The following is an 18,469-nucleotide window of genomic DNA, read 5'->3' on the forward strand; positions in this document are numbered from 1 at the left end:
CTCACACCCTCTGATGCCTTAAATCTAAAATATTATCTGTCTCTTTCTTGAGTACATTCAACGATTTGGCCTCCATGGTTTTTCTGGGTAGAGAATTCCATAGGATCACTCCCCTCTGAGTGAAGACATGTTTCCTCATCTGGGTCCAAAATGGTCTACCCAGTATTGTGAGACTGTGGCTCCTGGTTCTAGACTTCCCAGTCAGGAAAAACATCCTTTTCTGCCTCTGGTCTGTCCAGCCCTGTTAGAACTTTATACATTTCAGCCAGATCCCCTCTCATCCTTCTAAAGTCTAAAGCAATGGCCCAGTGGTATTATTTCATTGCACATTAATCCAGAGGCACGGATAATGTTGTTGGGACCTGGGTTCAAAACCTAATTGGGCAGATGGTGGAGTTTGAATTCAACAATAATCTGGAAATAAGAGCCTAACCCTGACCACAAAACCATTATTGATTGTCAGGAAAAACCCATCTGGCTCTCTACTATCTCTCAGGGAAGGAAATCTGCCATTCTCACCTGGCCTGGCCTACATGTGACTCCAGGCCCACAGCAATGTGGTTGACTGGTAACTGCCAGCTGGACAATAAATACTGGTCCAGCTAATGACAGCCACATCCATGAATGAAGTTTTAAAAAGAACACAACTCCATCAAACCGATCTATAAAGTGCCAGGGCATAGCAGGCTATGGACCAATTACCGATAAATGGGATTAGTGTAGTTTTGGTGTTTGTTGGTTGGCATAGACATGGTGGACCAAAGGACTCTCCCTATGACTCTAATCTCTCCTCTTCAGACAGTCCTACCATCCCTGGTATCAGCCAGTGAAAGTCTGCAATCTTCCCTCTATGGCAAGTCCTTCCTTACTGAGGTAAAAAGATGTGATCTCACCAAGATCCTACAAGTAGGCTTCCCAATTTCTGAATTCAAGTCCTCTTGCAGTAAAAGCAAATAGATCATTGGCCTTCCTAATTGCTTCCTGCACCAGCCTGACTTTCATTGACTTTATTTTTAATTCACTGTTCAGATGTGAGCATTGCTGGCTGGGTCAGCATTTATTGCCCTTGAGAAGGTGGGGGGTGAGCTGTCTTCTTGAACCGCTGCAGTCCATGTGCTCTGGGTAGACCCACAATGCCCTTAGAGAGGGAATTCCAGGATTCTCACCCAACGACACTGAAGGAACAATGGTATATTTCCAAGTCAGGATGATGAGTGGCTTGGAGATCTTGCAGGGGATGATGTTCCCATGTATCTGCTGCCCTTGTCCTTCTAGATGGAAGTGTTCATGGGAAGGTGCTGTCTGAGGATCTTTGATGAATTTCTGTAGTGCATCTTATACACACTGCTGCTACTGTGCATTGATGCCAATTGCTTTGTCCTAAATGGTGTCAAGCTTCTTGAGTGCTGTTGGAGCTGCCCCCATCCAGGGTAAGTGGGGAGTATTCCATCACACTCCTGCCTTGTACCTTGTAGGTGGTGGACAGTCGTTGGTGAGTCAGGAGGTGAGTTACTCACTACAGCATTCCGAACCTCTGACCTGCTCTTGTAGCCATTGTATTTATATGGCAAGGTCAGTTCAGTTTCTCGTCAAGGGAAATCCCTAGGTTATTGATAGAGGGGGTTTTGGTGATGGTAACACTATTGAATGTCAAAGGGCTGTCATTTGATTGTCTCTTATTTGAGATAGTCATTGCATGGCATTTACCAACCCAAGCCTGGATATTGTTGCATTTGAACTTGGACTGCTTCAGTATCTGAGGAGTCACACACATGGTTCTGAAAATTGTGCTATCAATGGTGAACATCCCCAACATTCTGACCTTATGATGGAGGGGAAGGTCATTGATGAAGCAGCCGAAGATGATTGGGTCTAGGACACTCCCCTGAGGACCTCTTGCAAGAGCTGTCCTGGAGCTGAGATAACTGACCTCTAACAACCACAACCATCTTCTTCTGTGCCAGGGATGACTCTAACCAGCAGAGAGTTTGCCCCCGATACCCATTGATTCCAGTTTTGCCAGGGATCCTTGATGCCACATTCGGTCAAATACAGCCTTGATATCAAGGGCTGTCCCTCTCCCCTCCCCTCTGGAATCCAGCTCTTTTGTCCATGTTTGACCCAAGGCTGGAATGAGGTCAGGAGCTGTGTGAGACCCTGGAGGAACCCAAACTGGGCGTCACTGAGCAGGTTATTGCTGAGCAGGTGCTGCTTGATAGCACTGTTACTGACCCCTTCCATCACGTTACTGAGGATCGAGAGTAGACTGATGGGGCGGGAATGTGCCGGGTTGGATTTGTCCTGCTTTTTGTATATAGCACATACCTGGGCAATTTTCCACATTGTTGGGCAGATGCCAGTGATGTAACTGGACTGGAACAGCTTGGCTAGGGGAGCGGCAAGTTCTGGAGCACAAGTCTTCAGTATTATTGATGGAATGTTGTCAGGGCCCACAGCCTTTGCAATATCCAGTGTCTCCAATCATTTCTTGATATCACGTGGAGTGAATTGAATTGTCTGAGGACTGGTATGTATAATGCTGGGGACCAATGGAAGAGCCGAGATGGATAATCTACTTGGCATTTCTGACTGAAGATTGCTGTGAATGCTTCAGCCTTATCTTTTGCCCTGATGTGCTGGGCTCCTCCATCATTGAGGATGAAGATATGTATAGAGCCTCCTCCTCCAAAGAGTTGTTTAATTGTCTACCACCATTCACAACTGGATGTGGCTGCGGGATTACTTCACCCTAACTTCATTCTTGTTTATTCCGCTGGATTTTATGCAATTCAGTTTGCTGTTGTTGTTCCCAGTGCCAAGGCAAATGCTGGGCACAATGTCTGATTTCAATATTTCCTATTGATCTTTTTCTGATACAACAGAGTGGCTCACTGCATCATTCAGAGTTACAGCTACATCGCTGTAAGTTTAGAGTCACAGCTAGGCCAGACCAGGTATGGAGGTTAGATTTCCTTCCTTAGTGAACCAAATGGGTTTTTATGATAATTGACAGGGGCCCTATCGTTACCATTAAGCTAACTTTTAACTCCAGATTTATACAGAATTGAAATTCCACTGTTTGCAGTGTGGGATTCGAATCATGTCCCAAAGCATTAGCCTGGGCCTCTGGGTGACTAGCACACTAACAGTACCACTGTACCGCCTCCTCTTCTATGTAGAATCCAATTGCCATGTTTGGTGAAATGGTCACTGAAATGAGTGGACTACCTGATGAGGAAAGGCTCGGCAGACTGGGCCTGTGTCCTCTGGAGTTTGGAACAGTCAGCAGTGGCTGAATTGAAACGTTTGTGAAGCTGAGGGGAGTTGATCGGGTGGATGCTGAAAGCATGTTTTCTCTTGTGGGAGGATCTAGAACTACATCACAGTTTAAAAATAACGGAGCACCCATTTAAAACAGAGATGAGGAAACATTTTTTCTCTCAGAGGGCTGTGAGACTTTGGAATTCCCTTCCTCAAAAGGCAGTGGATGCAGAATCTTTCAATATTTTTAAGAGACAGGGAGATAGATTTATGATGACCCAGGGGATGAAAGATTATTGGGGGGCGGGGAGAGGTATGCAGGAATGTAAAGTTGAGGGTAAAATCAGATCTTATTGAATGGTGGGGCAGGCTGGAAGGGCTGAGAGGCCTACTCTTGTTTGTCTATTTACTTTACTGGGAAAAAGTGAGGACTGCAGGTGCTGGAGAGTCAGAGTCAAAAAGTGTGATGCTGGTAAAGCACAGCAGGTCAGGCAGCACTTTACTGGGTCAGTGTCCACCAGAAATAAGGTCCAATCTCATTTTGTGTCAGACTCTTCAGTGTGGAACATTTACAGACAATGATGTTGAGTTAAACTGCTCCCCAAGGTGAAACCAAACTGAGTTGAATGACTGCACCCATTCAGAGTCTCTAGATTTTAAAACAAGTGCTGTGTGAGTAGATTCTGATTGTGATAACGATACTGAAGAATGGAGGGAAAGGAGAAGTTCATTTATATTTACAGTGCATCCTGTTATTGTTCAATTCAATGCAGTAAAACAAATAATTCCTCTATCATTTTTTTACTTTTGGAGTTCTGGTTATGATTTATGGGGAAATCACTTCCCTGTGATATCATAATGTAATCCATAAATTACTACAATGTTAGCACGCTTTGAGAAGATTTGTAGCTCAGGTTGAAGTTCTGGATATAATTTTGTTCGTTGAGCTGGAAGGTTCATTTTTCAGACATTTTGTCACCATACTAGGTATCATCAGTAAGCTGTCAGTGAAGCACTGGTGTTATGATCTACTTTCTTATGCTTAGGTTTCTTTGGTTTGGTGATGTCACGTCCTGTTCTTTTTCTCAGAGGGTGATAAATGGGGTCCAAATCGATGTGTTTGTTGATAGAGTTCGGGTTGGAATGCCATGCTTCTAGGAATTCTTGTGTGTGTCTCCGCTTGGCTTGTCCTAGGATGGATGTGTTGCCCGATTACAATGTCTTCTAGGGAGCTTGCTGTGCACAAACTGGCTGCCATATTCTGAACACTTTACAAACATTCATTAGTTGGGAAGCATCTTGGGAGACCCTGAGATGGATTGTAAATCTGTCTTTTCTCATTCTATCAATCATGGGATTGGGTGTTGCTGGCCGATTTACTCACTGTTCCTTATTCTTTGGGTGGCACTTATGAGTCAACCTCAAAGAAGTGGATTTGGATTTGTATTTCGGACAGACTGGGTAAGGTCAGCAGTGTACCAGACGGGTTTTTAGAAGAAAAGACAATGATTACATGGTTACCATTGGCTTTGGGATTCAAATTTCACTAACTGCCATGGCGGGATTTGAACCCAGGGTCCCATAACATTAACCTAGGTTTGAGGATTATTAGCCCAGTGACATTACCACAGCTTGACTGCCTGCCCAGAGGTAAACCAGGCTCAGCCAGGCAGCGAGGGGAAGGGTTAATGCTCCATTTGTATTCCCCTTGCCAAACCTTTCTTCTTGTCAACAGCCCAACAACAGAACAGGAAGAGGACGAAAACTATGATGACGTCCAAAGTGTCGGACAGTTGCCACCGCCTCTTCCGCCAATGAAACCAGAAGGTAAGAATTTGTTCAAACCAAAACCAGCGAGGTAGTGTCAGGGTGAAAGGATAGAAGAAAAAACTCTGTATTCAAATCCAGCCTCAAATGATAATAGACAATAGACAATAGATGCAGGAGTAGGCCATTCAGCCCTTCGAGCCTGCACCGCCATTCAATATGATCATGGCTGATCATTCTCAATCAGTATCCTGTTCCAGCCTTATCTCCATACCCCTTGACTCCACTATCTTTAAGAGCTCTATCCAATTCTTTCTTAAATGAATCCAGAGACTGGGCCTCCACTGCCCTCTGGGGCAGAGCATTCCACACAGCCACCACTCTCTGGGTGAAGTAGTTTCTCCTCATCTCTGTCCTAAATGGTCTACCCCGTATTTTTAAGTTGTGTCCTCTGGTTCGGCACTCCCCCATCAGCGGAAATATGTTTCCTCCTGCCAGAGTGTCCAATCCTTTCATAATCCTATACGTTTCAATCAGATCCCCTCTCAGTCTTCTAAACCCAAGGGTATACAAGCCCAGTCGCTTCAGTCTTTCAGTGTAAGGCAATCCTGCCATTCCAGGAATTGACCTCGTGAACCTACGCTGCACTCCCTCAATAGCCAGAATGTCTTTCCTCAAATTTGGAGACCAGAACTGTACACAGTACTCCAGGTGTGGTCTCACCAGGGCCCTGTACAGCTGCAGAAGCACATCTTTGCTTCTATACTCAATTCCTCTTGTTATGAAGGCCAGCATGCTATTAGCCTTCTTCACGACCTGCTGTACCTGCATGTTTGCCTTCATTGACTGGTGGACAAGAACACCCAGATCTCTCTGTACAGCCCCTTTACCTAATTTGATACCATTGAGGTAGTAATCTGCCTTCCTGTTCTTGCCACCAAAGTGGATAACCAGACATTTATCCACATTAAACTGCATCTGCCATGCATCTGCTCACTCACCTAACTTGTCCAGGTCACCCTGTAATCTCCTAACATCCTCATCACATTTCACCCTACCACCTAGCTTTGTATCATCAGCAAATTTGCTAATGTTATTGCTGATACCATCTTCTATATCATTTATATATATTGTAAAAAGCTGCGGTCCCAGCACGGATCCCTGCGGTACCCCACTGGTCACTGCCTGTCATTCCGAAATGGAGCCGTTAATCACTACCCTTTGTTTCCTATTAGCCAACCAATTCTCTATCCAATCTAGTACTTTGCCCCCAATACCGTGCGCCCTAATTTTACTCACTAACCTCTTGTGTGGGACTTTATCAAAAGCTTTCTGAAAGTCCAGGTACACTACATCCACTGGATCTCCCTCGTCCATCTTCCGAGTTACATCCTCAAAAAATTCAAGAAGATTAGTCAAGCATGATTTCCCCTTCATAAATCCATGCTGACTCTGTCCTATCCTGTTACTATTATCCAGATGTGCCGTAATTTCATCCTTTATAATAGACTCCAGCATCTTTCCCACCACTGAGGTCAGACTAACTGGTCTATAATTTCCTGCTTTCTCCCGCCCACCCTTCTTAAAAAGTGGCACAACATTAGCCGCCCTCCAATCCTCAGGAACCGACCCCGATTCTATTGAACTCTGGAAAATAATCACCAGCGCATCCACGATTTCCCGAGCCACCTCCTTCAGTACCCTGGGATGCAGGCCATCAGGTCCCGGAGACTTATCAACCTTCAGACCTAACAGTCTCTCCAACACCAAATCCTGGCAAATATAAGTTCCCTTAAGCTCAGGTCCTTCAGCCACTGTTACCTCAGGGAGATTGCTTGTGTCTTCCCCAGTGAACACAGATCTGAAGTACCCATTTAATTCCTCTGCCATTTCTTTGTTCCCAGTAATATATTCCCCTGTTTCTGTCTTCAAGGGCCCAATTTTTGTCCTAACCATTTTTTTGCCTTGGACATACCTAAAAAAGCTTTTACTATCCTCCTTTATATTCTTGGCCAGATTACCTTCGTACCTCATTTTTTCTCTGCGTATTTCCTTCTTACTAATCCTCTGTTGTTCTTTAAAAGCTTCCCAGTCCTCAAAAGCTCTGAGTGCCAACATGTGGGGAATTCCCTTCCATTCCCAAAAGGTGGGCGTCATTTGCCCATCTCGGATTACTCTGACACTGTGGTAGTGAGCTGTATTCTTTGTCCTCTGGTAACAGCTTGGCACAACAGAGTTATTTACAATCTCTTATAACAGTGGGCATTTGACAGTCACATTGGCATATCTTAAGCTATGGATGGTTGTTTGTTTACTCTACAAATTGATTTATTTGGAGATGAGTTGAACACCATTTTCTTTCAATTAACTTCAATAATCCACACATGTAGCTTATTAGAAACATCCAGGGTTATGGTGGCACCATTAATTACATAATTGAGACGTGTGAAAACTGGGCTGCAAAGATAACTTAAGTATGAACTGAGCCAAAGAAGAGACAGTGCTAATGTTTCACTATTGTCTTCATCAATGTAAGCTGGTCAAATAAATATTCAGCCATGCCATGTTCAGGAGCAGCCACTCATTGCAGGTTGGTTACATGACCTCCTAGCAGCACGATAGAATTGACCTGTTCATCCAAATAAGACCATAAGACCATAAGACATAGGAGTGGAAGTAAGGCCATTCGGCCCATCGAGTCCACTCCGCCATTCAATCATGGCTGATGCGCATTTCAGCTCCACTTGCCAGCATTCTCCCCGTAGCCCTTAATTCCTCTAGACAACAAGAACCTATCAATCTCGGCCTTGAAGACATTTAGCGTCCTGGCTTCCACTGCACTCCGTGGCAATGAATTCCACAGGCCCACCACTCTCTGGCTGAAGAAATGTCTCCGCATTTCCGTTCTGAAATGACCCCCTCTAATTCTAAGGCTGTGTCCACGGGTCCTAGTCTCCTCGCCTAACAGAAACAATTTTCTAGCATCCACCTTTTCAAAGCCATGTATTATTTTGTACGTCTCTATTAGATCTCCCCTTAATCTTCTAAACTCCAACGAATACAATCCCAGTATCCTCAGCCGTTCCTCATATGCTAGACCTGTCATTCCAGGGATCATCCGTGTGAATCTCCGCTGGACACGTTCCAGTGCCAGTATGTCCTTCCTGAGGTGTGGGGACCAAAACTGGACACAGTACTCCAAATGGGGCCTAACCAGAGCTTTATAAAGTCTTAGTAGTACATCTCTGCTTTTATATTCCAACCCTCTTGAGATAAGAGACAACATTGCATTCGCTTTCTTAATCACAGACTCAACCTGCATGTTTACCTTTAGAGAATCCTCGACTAGCACTCCCAGATCCCTTTGTGCTTTGGCTTTATTAAGTTTCTCACCATTTAGAAAGTAGTCCATTCCTATATTCTTTTTGCCAAAGTGCAAGACCTCGCACTTGCTCACGTTAAATTCCATCAGCCATTTCCTGGACCACTCTCCCAACCTGTCTAGATCCTTCTGTAGCCTCCCCACTTCCTCAGTACTACCTGCCTGTCTACCTAACTTTGTATCATCGGCAAACTTCGCTAGAATGCCCCCGGTTCCCTCATCCAAATCATTAATATATAATGCGAACAGCTGTGGCCCCAGCACCGAACCCTGTGGGACACCGCTCGTCACCGGCTGCCATTCTGAAAAAGAACCTTTTATCCCAACTCTCTGCCTTCTGTTAGATAGCCAATCCTCAATCCATCCCAGCAGCTCACCTCGAACACCATGGGCCCTCACCTTGCTCAGCAGTCTCCCGTGTGGCACCTTATCAAAGGCCTTTTGAAAGTCCAGATAGACCACATCCACTGGGTTCCCCTGGTCTAACCTACTTGTTACCTCTTCAAAAAATTCCAACAGGTTTGTCAGGCATGACCTCCCTTTACTAAATAGTCACTGTCTGGGAGGGAGTTCACAGTGATGTGGGTCATTCTGTCTGCAGCCAGTTTCTGCAATTCTAAAAGTGATTGGTTTATGCTTTTCTCCATCTCCTGAGAGCTCACCATTGTGTCAAAGCCACTTCCCTAATTACCACGATCTGGTTTGTTGATATCCTGAAGTAAGATTGGCCCTGCTCACTGATTTTGTAGATTCATGCAATCCATGGCCACACTCCTCATGGGATTGCCCCAGGAAGAATTTGGCAAAACTCCTCAACTCAATGCCATCTCAATCAAAGTAGAAGGACGTGGAGAGGTAAATGTAAGAGTTAGTTACAGCTCCAGGTTGGTTTGGTGTCTGATGGCAGCCTCACAGTCAGGATAATAACTGTGTCACATTAGATTAGATTACTTACAGTATGGAAACAGGCCCTTCGGCCCAACAAGTCCACACCAACCCTCCGAAGCGCAACCCACCCAGACCCATTCCCCTACATTTACCCCTTCACCTAACACTACGGGCAACTTAGCATGGCCAATTCACCTGACCTGCACATCTTTGGATTGTGGGAGGAAACCGGAGCACCTAGAGGAAACCCATGGAGAAATGTGCAAACTCCACATACAGGCGGGAATTGAACCCGGGTCTCTGGCACTGTGAGGCAGCAGTGCAAACCACTGTGACACTGTGCCAACCCTCTGGGGGCATATGGCAATGGTTGGAGCAGGGGGTAGCGATGGGGTATGTGAATAGAGAGGTTCACTGGTAGCAGCTGGATGAAGCAGTGGGGAATGAAGGTTCTGTTCAATCACTGTTGAAGGAGGAACTCTATCTCCACCTCAACACTCCCTCACTCAACCCAGTCCCTGTTAGGCATGGGCACTCCCAGTCTGTCAGTTGGTACCCATTGGCACTGCCAGTCTGAGAGCTGACAGTATGATCAGAATTAATAAGACACCACGGAGGGGCTAGTAGGTGAAGGACTGAGGCTTGCTGTCAGAATTGAATAAAGGAAGTTTCTCTCTGCATCTGACTGGGTTGGGGCTGAATGGGAAATGGGTGGGGCCAACCCTTGTCCCATTTACCATAAATCTCACTGGTGAAGACAACAAATAAAATAAAAACTGCAGATGCTGAAATTTGAAACTTCATGTAGAAAATATTTTTACAGATGTACAGCCACACATTGTAAATCTCAACGTTCAAACCGACATCATGCCAACCAGACAATCAGGCAGCTAAACCAATGGATAAATTGCCAGAAGGCATGTGTGAAAGGTGAACCTGGAATTCCCAGTTTCATCAGCTTGTAGTATTTAATATTTAGTCACATTTCTCTCCTGTAACTCTTGTCATTTCAGATCGCAAGATTCAGGCATCTTCTGTCAATTCTGAGGAGGTAAGATTTCCGATTCTGGAACTACCCTCAACTCTCCAGCCATCATCACTCTCAACCCCTAACACTCCCCATGCTTCATCCATACAACGTCACCCTACAGCACATGGACTGCAGCAGTTCAAGAAGGCAGCTCACCCCCCACCTACTCAAGGAGCAACTAGGGACAGGCAATAAGTGTTGCCCTAAAGGGCAAAGGTGCAACATGTGAGCAAATACATTAATTACAGGAGGATTGTTTTTCTCTCAGCGGGGAGTGAATCTGTGGGATTCTTTCCCACAGACGGCTGTTGAGGCTGGGTCAGTCAGGATATTCAAGGCTGAGAGAGAGACAGATTGTTAATCAGGAAGGGGTTCGAGGGTTATTGGAAAAAGGCAGGGAAGTGGAGCTGAGGATAATCAGATCAGACACAATCTTGTTGAAGAGCAAAACAAGCTGAAAGGGTTGAATGGGCTATTTTTCCTCCTATATTTGATGGTCCTGTTAAAAAAATTTCATCCACTATATTGTAAAGAAACAACGAACCTTGAGCAACGGTATTTTGTGTTAAGGAAAATGTAAACAGAAGTTATTTACTGGGTAACATTCCTGTAGTTTCAAGCTCCTTTTCACTACAGACGATAAGTATCATTCTAACCGTAGCAGGAACTGCAATCCCTTTAAAACCTTTATTCTTGTGTAAATAAATCTCATGAAATTGACAGCAGAGAGAAGATAGAACTGTCAACCAAATGATTTCACCGAGTGATGGATGTCTGTCCTGTCAGCCCTGGTTCCATGCAGGAAAAGGAGAGCATGCCTATAGCTCCAGTGGAGGCCTGGGGTGATAAGTATGGGCTTGTGACACAAAAGCAGCCCTTCACAAACATAAAGGCACTCAGAGGAATTGGAAACCACAATAATGGGATCAAGAATCCTGGCATCTACACCCAGAATCACAGATTTAGCCCATTGTGCCTGAACTGGTTCTATCCCCTCCTATTTTTCTGCATACCATTTCTGTCACTCAATCACTCACACGTACTCACGTGTGTGTGTGTGGATTATGTGCGCATACATATGTGGAGTGAATGTTTGTGACTGTACGAATGTCTGTGTGTGTGTGTGTGTCAAGTGGGTCCGTCTGTCTGGGGAGAGAGGGAGAGAGAGTGAGTGTGCGTGAGCATGTGTGAGAGAGTGCGTGTGTGAGTGCATGTGTGAGAGTGTGTGTGTGCAAGTGCATGGGTGAGAGAGCGTGTGCATGTGTGAGAGTGTGTGTGTGCATGTGTGCGTGTGCGAGTGCATGTGCATGTGTTAGAGAGCGTGTGCATGCATGAGAGAACGTGTGCGTGTGTATGTGTGCGAGAGTGTGTGCATGTGAGAGTGTGCGTGTGCATGTGAGAGTGTGTGCTTGTGTGAGTGCATGTGTAAGAGAGAGCATGTGCGTGTGCATGTGTGAGAGAGTGTCTGAGTATGCGTGTGTGTGTCTGCATGTGTGAGCGAGCGTGTGCGTGTGCATGTGAGAGAGTGTGTGCGAGAGAGTGTCCGTGTGCATGTGTGAGTGTGTGTGCGTGTGCATGTATGAGAGTGTGTGCATGTGAGAGAGAGCATGTGCGTGTGTGAGAAAGCGTGTGCTGTGTGAGTGTGTGTGTGTTCGCAAGTGTATACACAAGTCTTCGTCTCTGTCAGGGCAGGCAAGTGTTGAGGCAAGTGAATACACACTAATCTCTGCATATTTTAAATTTCAGAAAGATGATTCAGATGGAGAAATGTATGAAGATCTGGACAATTACAGGTATAATTTAGTTTTTTGAACTGATTTGTGTTTTATTTGCTTTTGGAATGTAGGCACACATTTTATTGAACATGCCTTATAACCCTGAGAGCAGGTTTGAGTAATTCCCAAGGACTGGAGTTTAGACTCAGACTAGTTTGGGATGTCCAGCCCCTTAGCCTGAGAACAGGAGCAAAGCAGTTTGAGTCTTTACACCAATGTGGTGATTTAAAGCACTCACCTTCTGATGTTAACAAATTCTATTTAACGCGTTGCTGTGGTGATATCTGAGTTTCTGGCAGTTGGACTAGGGGATCAGTATTATAAAGATCAGGCACAGCAATGTGTTAAAATACTGCCCTCATTGACAAAAATCAGAGAGAGGTGCAGGGTGAAGGGAGATCAGAGGGAAAGGGAGAAGTAAAATAGAAGGAAAGAGGGAAGAATGAGGTCCAAAAACAGGGAAAGGCCAAGGGGAACATCAGGTAAGGGGAATATACCCAGGGGTATTTCCCCTTCCCTAAAGGATATGAGTGTAACACTCGGATTTATACAAAAAATCTACTTGCTTACCGATTACTTTCACTGAGACTAGTATTGCATATCTCATTGTTAGACCATTCTCTCCAAAGGTAAATCATAGAATGGTAGGTTTGCTTGGAATTCTATACAGCACAGGAACCGGCACAATCAGCTCCATCTGTGATAGTGTTACTGCCCTACTGCAGCCTCCTCCTATCTTTTCATCGCAAACCTCTATTCCCTTTCACCTCATCTGTTGTCTAGCTTCACCTTAATCAAATCTACACCATACAGTCCTACTGCTCCCTGAGGGAGAGAGTCCCACAGTCTTTGGGTGAAAGCGTTGCTTTGGAATTCACCACTGGATTTCTTTGATGGAACTGCTTGCTTAGGCCTAACACTGAAGGATATTATTATAAACACGCTTGTGTCTCATGATGGGGCAATATTTGATATTGCAGTGTTCAGAGCCCAAATCCAGCACACACCTAGCCTTAGGCTTTAAACTCTGTCATCCTGAAGAAAAGTGGTTATCCATTTCCCCTCACCTGGACAACATTGCAAAGTCTGTGCCTTTGAGTCAAGAATTATCAAAGGCATCAGTCATCAGGTCCCCGATCCTTGGCTTATGGTCCAATTCCTGTCCCTGATTTGTTCTTGGATTAATTCTCTTGAACCCATTGAGCTCAGAGGATATGCTACAAGATTCATTTCCGCATCCTTTCCATTCTCTGTACATACAGATCACTGAAGGAACTGAAGGAGCAAGAGAAGAAAAGAGAGAAAGAAGAGAAACGACGACAAGAGCAAGAGAGAAAGGAGCAGAAAGAGAAAGAGAAGAGAGAGCAGGAAATGAGGAAAAAGTTCAAGGTATGAGCCTCATTCCTTGTGAATACCATCTGATGAACTCATGTGTGTTAAAAGCGAACTGATACATAGCAAAGTTTTGGAAAAATTTCTAAAGGACAGGATTTATCAACACTTGGAAATACAGGGACTGATCAGAGATAGGTAGCAAGGATTTTTTATAGGGAGATCCTGACTGATTAATTTAATTGAGATTTTGTGAAAAAAAAATGACTACGTACATTGATGAGGATAGTGCAGTTGATGTGGTTTACATGGACTTCAGTAAAGCCTTTGACAAGGTCCCACATGGAAGGCTGATCCAAAAGGGAAGAGCCCATGGGATCCATGACAAGTTGTGAAACTGGATCCAATCAGGAGGCACAGTGTGATGGGGGAGGGTGCTTTCTTTATAAAGGGAAACCTGTGACCAGTGATGTACCCAGGGATTGGTGCTGCGTTGCTTATTGTTTGTTATTTACACTAATGACTAGTGTGTGAATACAGGAGGCAGAATTGATGTTTCTAGCTGACACGGAAATTGGTGGCATTGATAGTGAGGAAGGTGGTCTTGGGCTATCGTCTGATATTGATCAGCTGGTAAATTGGGCAGAGCAGCAGCAGGTAGAATTTAATCCTGAAAGGTGCAAGGTGAGGTCTAATGAGGATAAGAGATGCACAACGAATGGTAAGTCCCTCGGGAGTACAGAGGAACAAAGGGACCATGGTGTAAAAGCTCATCAATCCTGGAAGGTGTCAGCACAGGTGGACAGCGTGGGGAAGAAGGCATATGGGATGCTTGTCTTCATTGGCCAGGAAGTAGCATATAGGAGCAAGAAAGTCTTGTTACAACCTTAGTCCACAGATGGAATTCTATGTGCAGCTCTGGTGACCACACAATCAGAGGGCTGTGATGGCACTGGAGAGGGTAGAGAGGAGGTTCGCCAGGATGCTGCCTGGGATGGAAACTCTCAGATATAAGGAGAGGCTGGATAGGCTGGGTTTGTTTTCCCTGGAGCACAGGAGGCTGAGGACGGAGGATCTGATTGAGGTATACAAAATCATGAAAGACATAGACGGATTAGATCATGAGAATCTCCTCCCCATGGCAAATGTGTCTAAGAGCAGAGGGCATAAGTTTAAGATGACGAGTAAGTGGTTTAGAAGAGATCTCAAGAGAATCTCTTTCAGCTAGAGGGTGGTAGAAATATGGTATGTACTACCTGAGAGGGTGGTGGAGGCAGGTAACTCTCTCAACATTTAAGCAGCAGGATGAGCAGTTAAAATGCCAGGGCACAGTAGGCTATGGACTGAGTGCAGATCAATGAGATTAGTGTAGTTTGGTGTTTATTAGTCAGCATAGACATGGAGGGCTGAAGGCTTTGTCTCTATGCTGTATGACTCTGTGACTCAATGATCCATTGCCTAATTCAGGTTCTTCTCTGTACAGGCCATTCAATCAATACTAGAGCTATAGAACTGGGCTCCATCACCTCCATGGGCATGTTTTTGGTGGATTAGTGGTGCTGGAAGAGCACAGCAGTTCAGGCAGTTGGATGCTGCCTGAACTGCTGTGCTCTTCCAGCACCACTAATCCAGTATTTGGTTTTCAGCATCTGCAGTCATTGTTTTTACTATGTTTTTGGTGGAGATGAGGGCACCTAACATACAAGGGTACTCCCTGACCCAGTCACTGTGGTAGGGTGGGGACTGAAATTGGCAGCCCCCTCAACATTTTCAATAATTAATTAATGGGCAATTGAGTTTGTTACCAAGTCTGGCTAGATGCAGAGAGGCTAGTTCTTTAGGACCAGAGGCTATCATCTCAGAATAATTGAAGACAGAGAGGAGGAGGAATGTTTTCCCTCCGATGGGAGTCAATCTGTGGGAATCTTTCCCACAGGGGGCTGCCAAGGCTGGGTCATTCAGGATATTCAAGGCTGAGACAGACAGTTTTTTTAATCAGGAAGGGGATTGAGGGTTATAGGGGAAAAGGCAGGAAAGTGGGGTTGAGGATAATCAGATCAGCCACAATCCCAGTGAATTGGAAGGACAGACTCAGTGGGCTGAATGGCCTATTTCTTCTCCTCTGTCTTATGGTTTTATAGTCAATTGACCTGTATTTGACACTCTCCATGACATAAAACATTGACATGGACAGAAAGGTGGGTGTAAGGAAACATTTTTGTAAAGGCTGAGGGTACAGTATGCAGGGGATGCTCTTGCACTTGGACAGCATTTACCTTTTGATGTCACCTCCCCTTTGTTCCTCCCCACTGCCACCCCTCCTTCCTTGCTCCCCTCCATAGGCTGCCCACATCTCTCCCCACCCTAACATTGCTGATTTTCTGGGTATGGTCTTTGTGTGGGTCTAAGTGGCCATCCTGAAAGTGCCCATTACTGTGTTCTGGTTCAGCTGGGATTTCCAGAACTGCTGGATGATCCATTAGATCAGGAGCTCTCAAGAGCAGAAGGACAGAAGTCCCACTCTCACCTCATTCAGCCCGTCACAGTGCTATGTTACTGATGGTTGGGCTTTTGTGGATCATTCAGTTATGATGTGCAAAAGACACAGGATTGGTAGCCCATAGAATTCCTCAGCATTGTGAAGAAATACCAATGGCTTAGTGGCATTAACGTGACACTACTAATCCAGAGACCAGTCATTTTCTGGGGACTTGGGTTTAAAACTCACCACGGCAAATGGAGTTGAATGATAACCATGATTCTGTTGTTATAAAAACCCATCGGATTCACTAATGCCCTTGAGGGAAGGAAATCTGCCATCCATACCTGGTCTGGCCTACACGTGACTCCACACTCACAGCAATAACTGCAAAGAGGCCAGTGTCCCATCACCAAGTACCCTTTATTTCCTCCTGTACAGCACACTGACTATACCCAGCGAGCTTGGAGTCAGTCCCTGAACTGATGACATTCTAAATCCCCAGATAATATTATCTTTCCTGAACTGAGGAGATTCTAAACCTCCTGGTTATATTTCTTTTCACAGGAACTAAGGAGATTCTCGATCTCCTGGTTCCCCAGCACCCATGTCGTGTGCGTGTAGGAGATCTCCTGGTTAAATTTTTTTTAGAAACTGTACTGAATACAAACAAACAGTTAGCAATGAACAATAAGCAGCTGTTTAAAGTAAACAGCAATTTACAGGGAAAAGGCCAAATCCCAAAGCCTACCGTACAACCAGATCGCAGGGAAATGAGGACGAGCCTCAAATCCCACCTTATCTTAACAAAAAGGAAACAGTGAACACAATCACTTACAAACAGTCCAATAAACAGAACAATAAAACAGTGCATACATCACAGACACCCCTGGTAACCCAGCAAAGCACCCACCCCATCCACCCACCTCCTAGCCACAAGGTAGGCCACTCCGGTACCTTCCTGGGGTGGCAGCGCTGAGGACAGCCTGCCTGCCTTCCAGTTCTCGGTCTGCCCCCAGACACACTTTTCAGCCACCTCAAGGATAGTCCGTCCCGCTCTCACCCCGGGACAATGATGATCAGGACGGCCTACCCATCTTCTGGCTTCCCTAACCACCCTGTCGTGCCTTCTGGCCACTTCTAGGACAGCCCGGCCCGGTACCTGCCCGGGGTCACAGTGCTGAGGACAGCCTACCCGCCTACCAGCTCTCAGTCTGCTCCGATGCACTGTCCAGCGATACCCTGACACATCATCCAGCCCATGGACTGGCCTGACACACCTTACGGCCATCTCTGGGACAGCCCGTCCCCCTCCCTGGGATAACAGCCCACAGGGCAGCCCATATACCTTCCGGCCTTCGGCCTGCCCCTATGCACGGTCTGGTTCTCGGTCTGCCCTGTCACACCTTCCGGCCACCTCTAGGACAGCCCATCCCGCTCTTTCCTCGGGATGACAGCATTCAGAATGGATTAGTGGTGCTGGAAGAGCACAGCAGTTCAGGCAGCATTCAAGGAGCTGAATGCTGCCTGAACTGCTGTGCTCTTCCAGCACCACTAATCCAGAATCTGGTTTCCAGCATCTGCAGTCATTGTTTTTACCTCAGCTTTCAGAATTGCCTATCCGCCTTCCAGCTCTCAGAACGACTGGCACCGGGCTGGCCTACCCAACTTCTGGTTCACAGGACGGCCTACCCACCCTCCAGCTCACAGGGTGACAGCTTTTGGGATGATCAATTAGCCTTCCAGCTCACAGTAAAGCCTGCCAGACCCAGGGACACACAAGACAGCAAAAAAGCAGAATCTATTACCAAAAATAGAGTCAACAGCCAAAGGCAGAGTCCACTCCCGAAGGCAGCAAATGCACACACACAGGTGTTCAATCTCTACAGAAACGTGACCCATTCACAGAGGCCCAGGCCTACTCACAGAGGAACAGTTCATCGGGAAAGGTGCAGTTGACTTACAGGCTCAGTTCAAAACATCAAAAAGTGAAAATGTGCAAAAATGAAAGTGCAGACACTAAAAACCAGAGTTCAAGGGCTAAGCCCTGCCACAAAATCAGCACAGTCCTTTCTCAAAGTAAAAGAAGAAAGAGTAACAGACAGGCTGTGTAACTGACTGTGAACATCAGCCAGTTCAAACATCAGTCCCCCAAAAGGAATACCCATAACAAACTGGCTGTGTCGATTAGGTAACTCAAGAGTCGGATCCCCAAAAACAAAACCATCAGCAGTACACTGCCAAGTGGCCAGCCAGTTTAGAGTCAATCCCTGAACTGAGGACATTCTAAATCGCTTGGCTGTATTTTTTTCCTGAACTGAGGCAGTACTAAGTCTCCCGGTTGTATTATTTTGTAAATCCCCACACTACTATCAAACAGTGGTAGTGCTTATTTCTCCCCAACACCCATATCATGTACATGTAGGTGATCTCCTGGTTATATTAGTCATCAGGGCTTTCCCCAATCAGGTGACCTCATAGTCAATGAGATCCACCTGGTTCCAATCACTCCAACCACCCTCTTGGTTCTAAAGGTCCTGTTACTTATTCTGAGA

At 45.6% G+C, this 18,469-nt stretch overlaps 1 protein-coding gene across 3 annotated transcripts in view; it reads left to right on the forward strand.

Moving 5' to 3' along the window:
• The window catches only part of LOC140494106 (FYN-binding protein 1-like), a 190,366-nt gene that overhangs the window by 111,244 nt on the left and 60,653 nt on the right, over positions 1-18,469 (forward strand). For all 3 annotated transcript variants that reach the window (XM_072593080.1, XM_072593103.1, XM_072593092.1), the window contains exons 4-7: positions 4,997-5,088; positions 10,312-10,349; positions 12,075-12,121; positions 13,366-13,492. In XM_072593080.1, the coding sequence (XP_072449181.1) occupies positions 4,997-5,088; positions 10,312-10,349; positions 12,075-12,121; positions 13,366-13,492 (304 nt within the window). The remainder of the gene's footprint in view (positions 1-4,996; positions 5,089-10,311; positions 10,350-12,074; positions 12,122-13,365; positions 13,493-18,469) is intronic.

Source organism: Chiloscyllium punctatum, chromosome 2, assembly GCF_047496795.1.
Source record: "Chiloscyllium punctatum isolate Juve2018m chromosome 2, sChiPun1.3, whole genome shotgun sequence".
Taxonomy (NCBI): domain Eukaryota; kingdom Metazoa; phylum Chordata; class Chondrichthyes; order Orectolobiformes; family Hemiscylliidae; genus Chiloscyllium; species Chiloscyllium punctatum.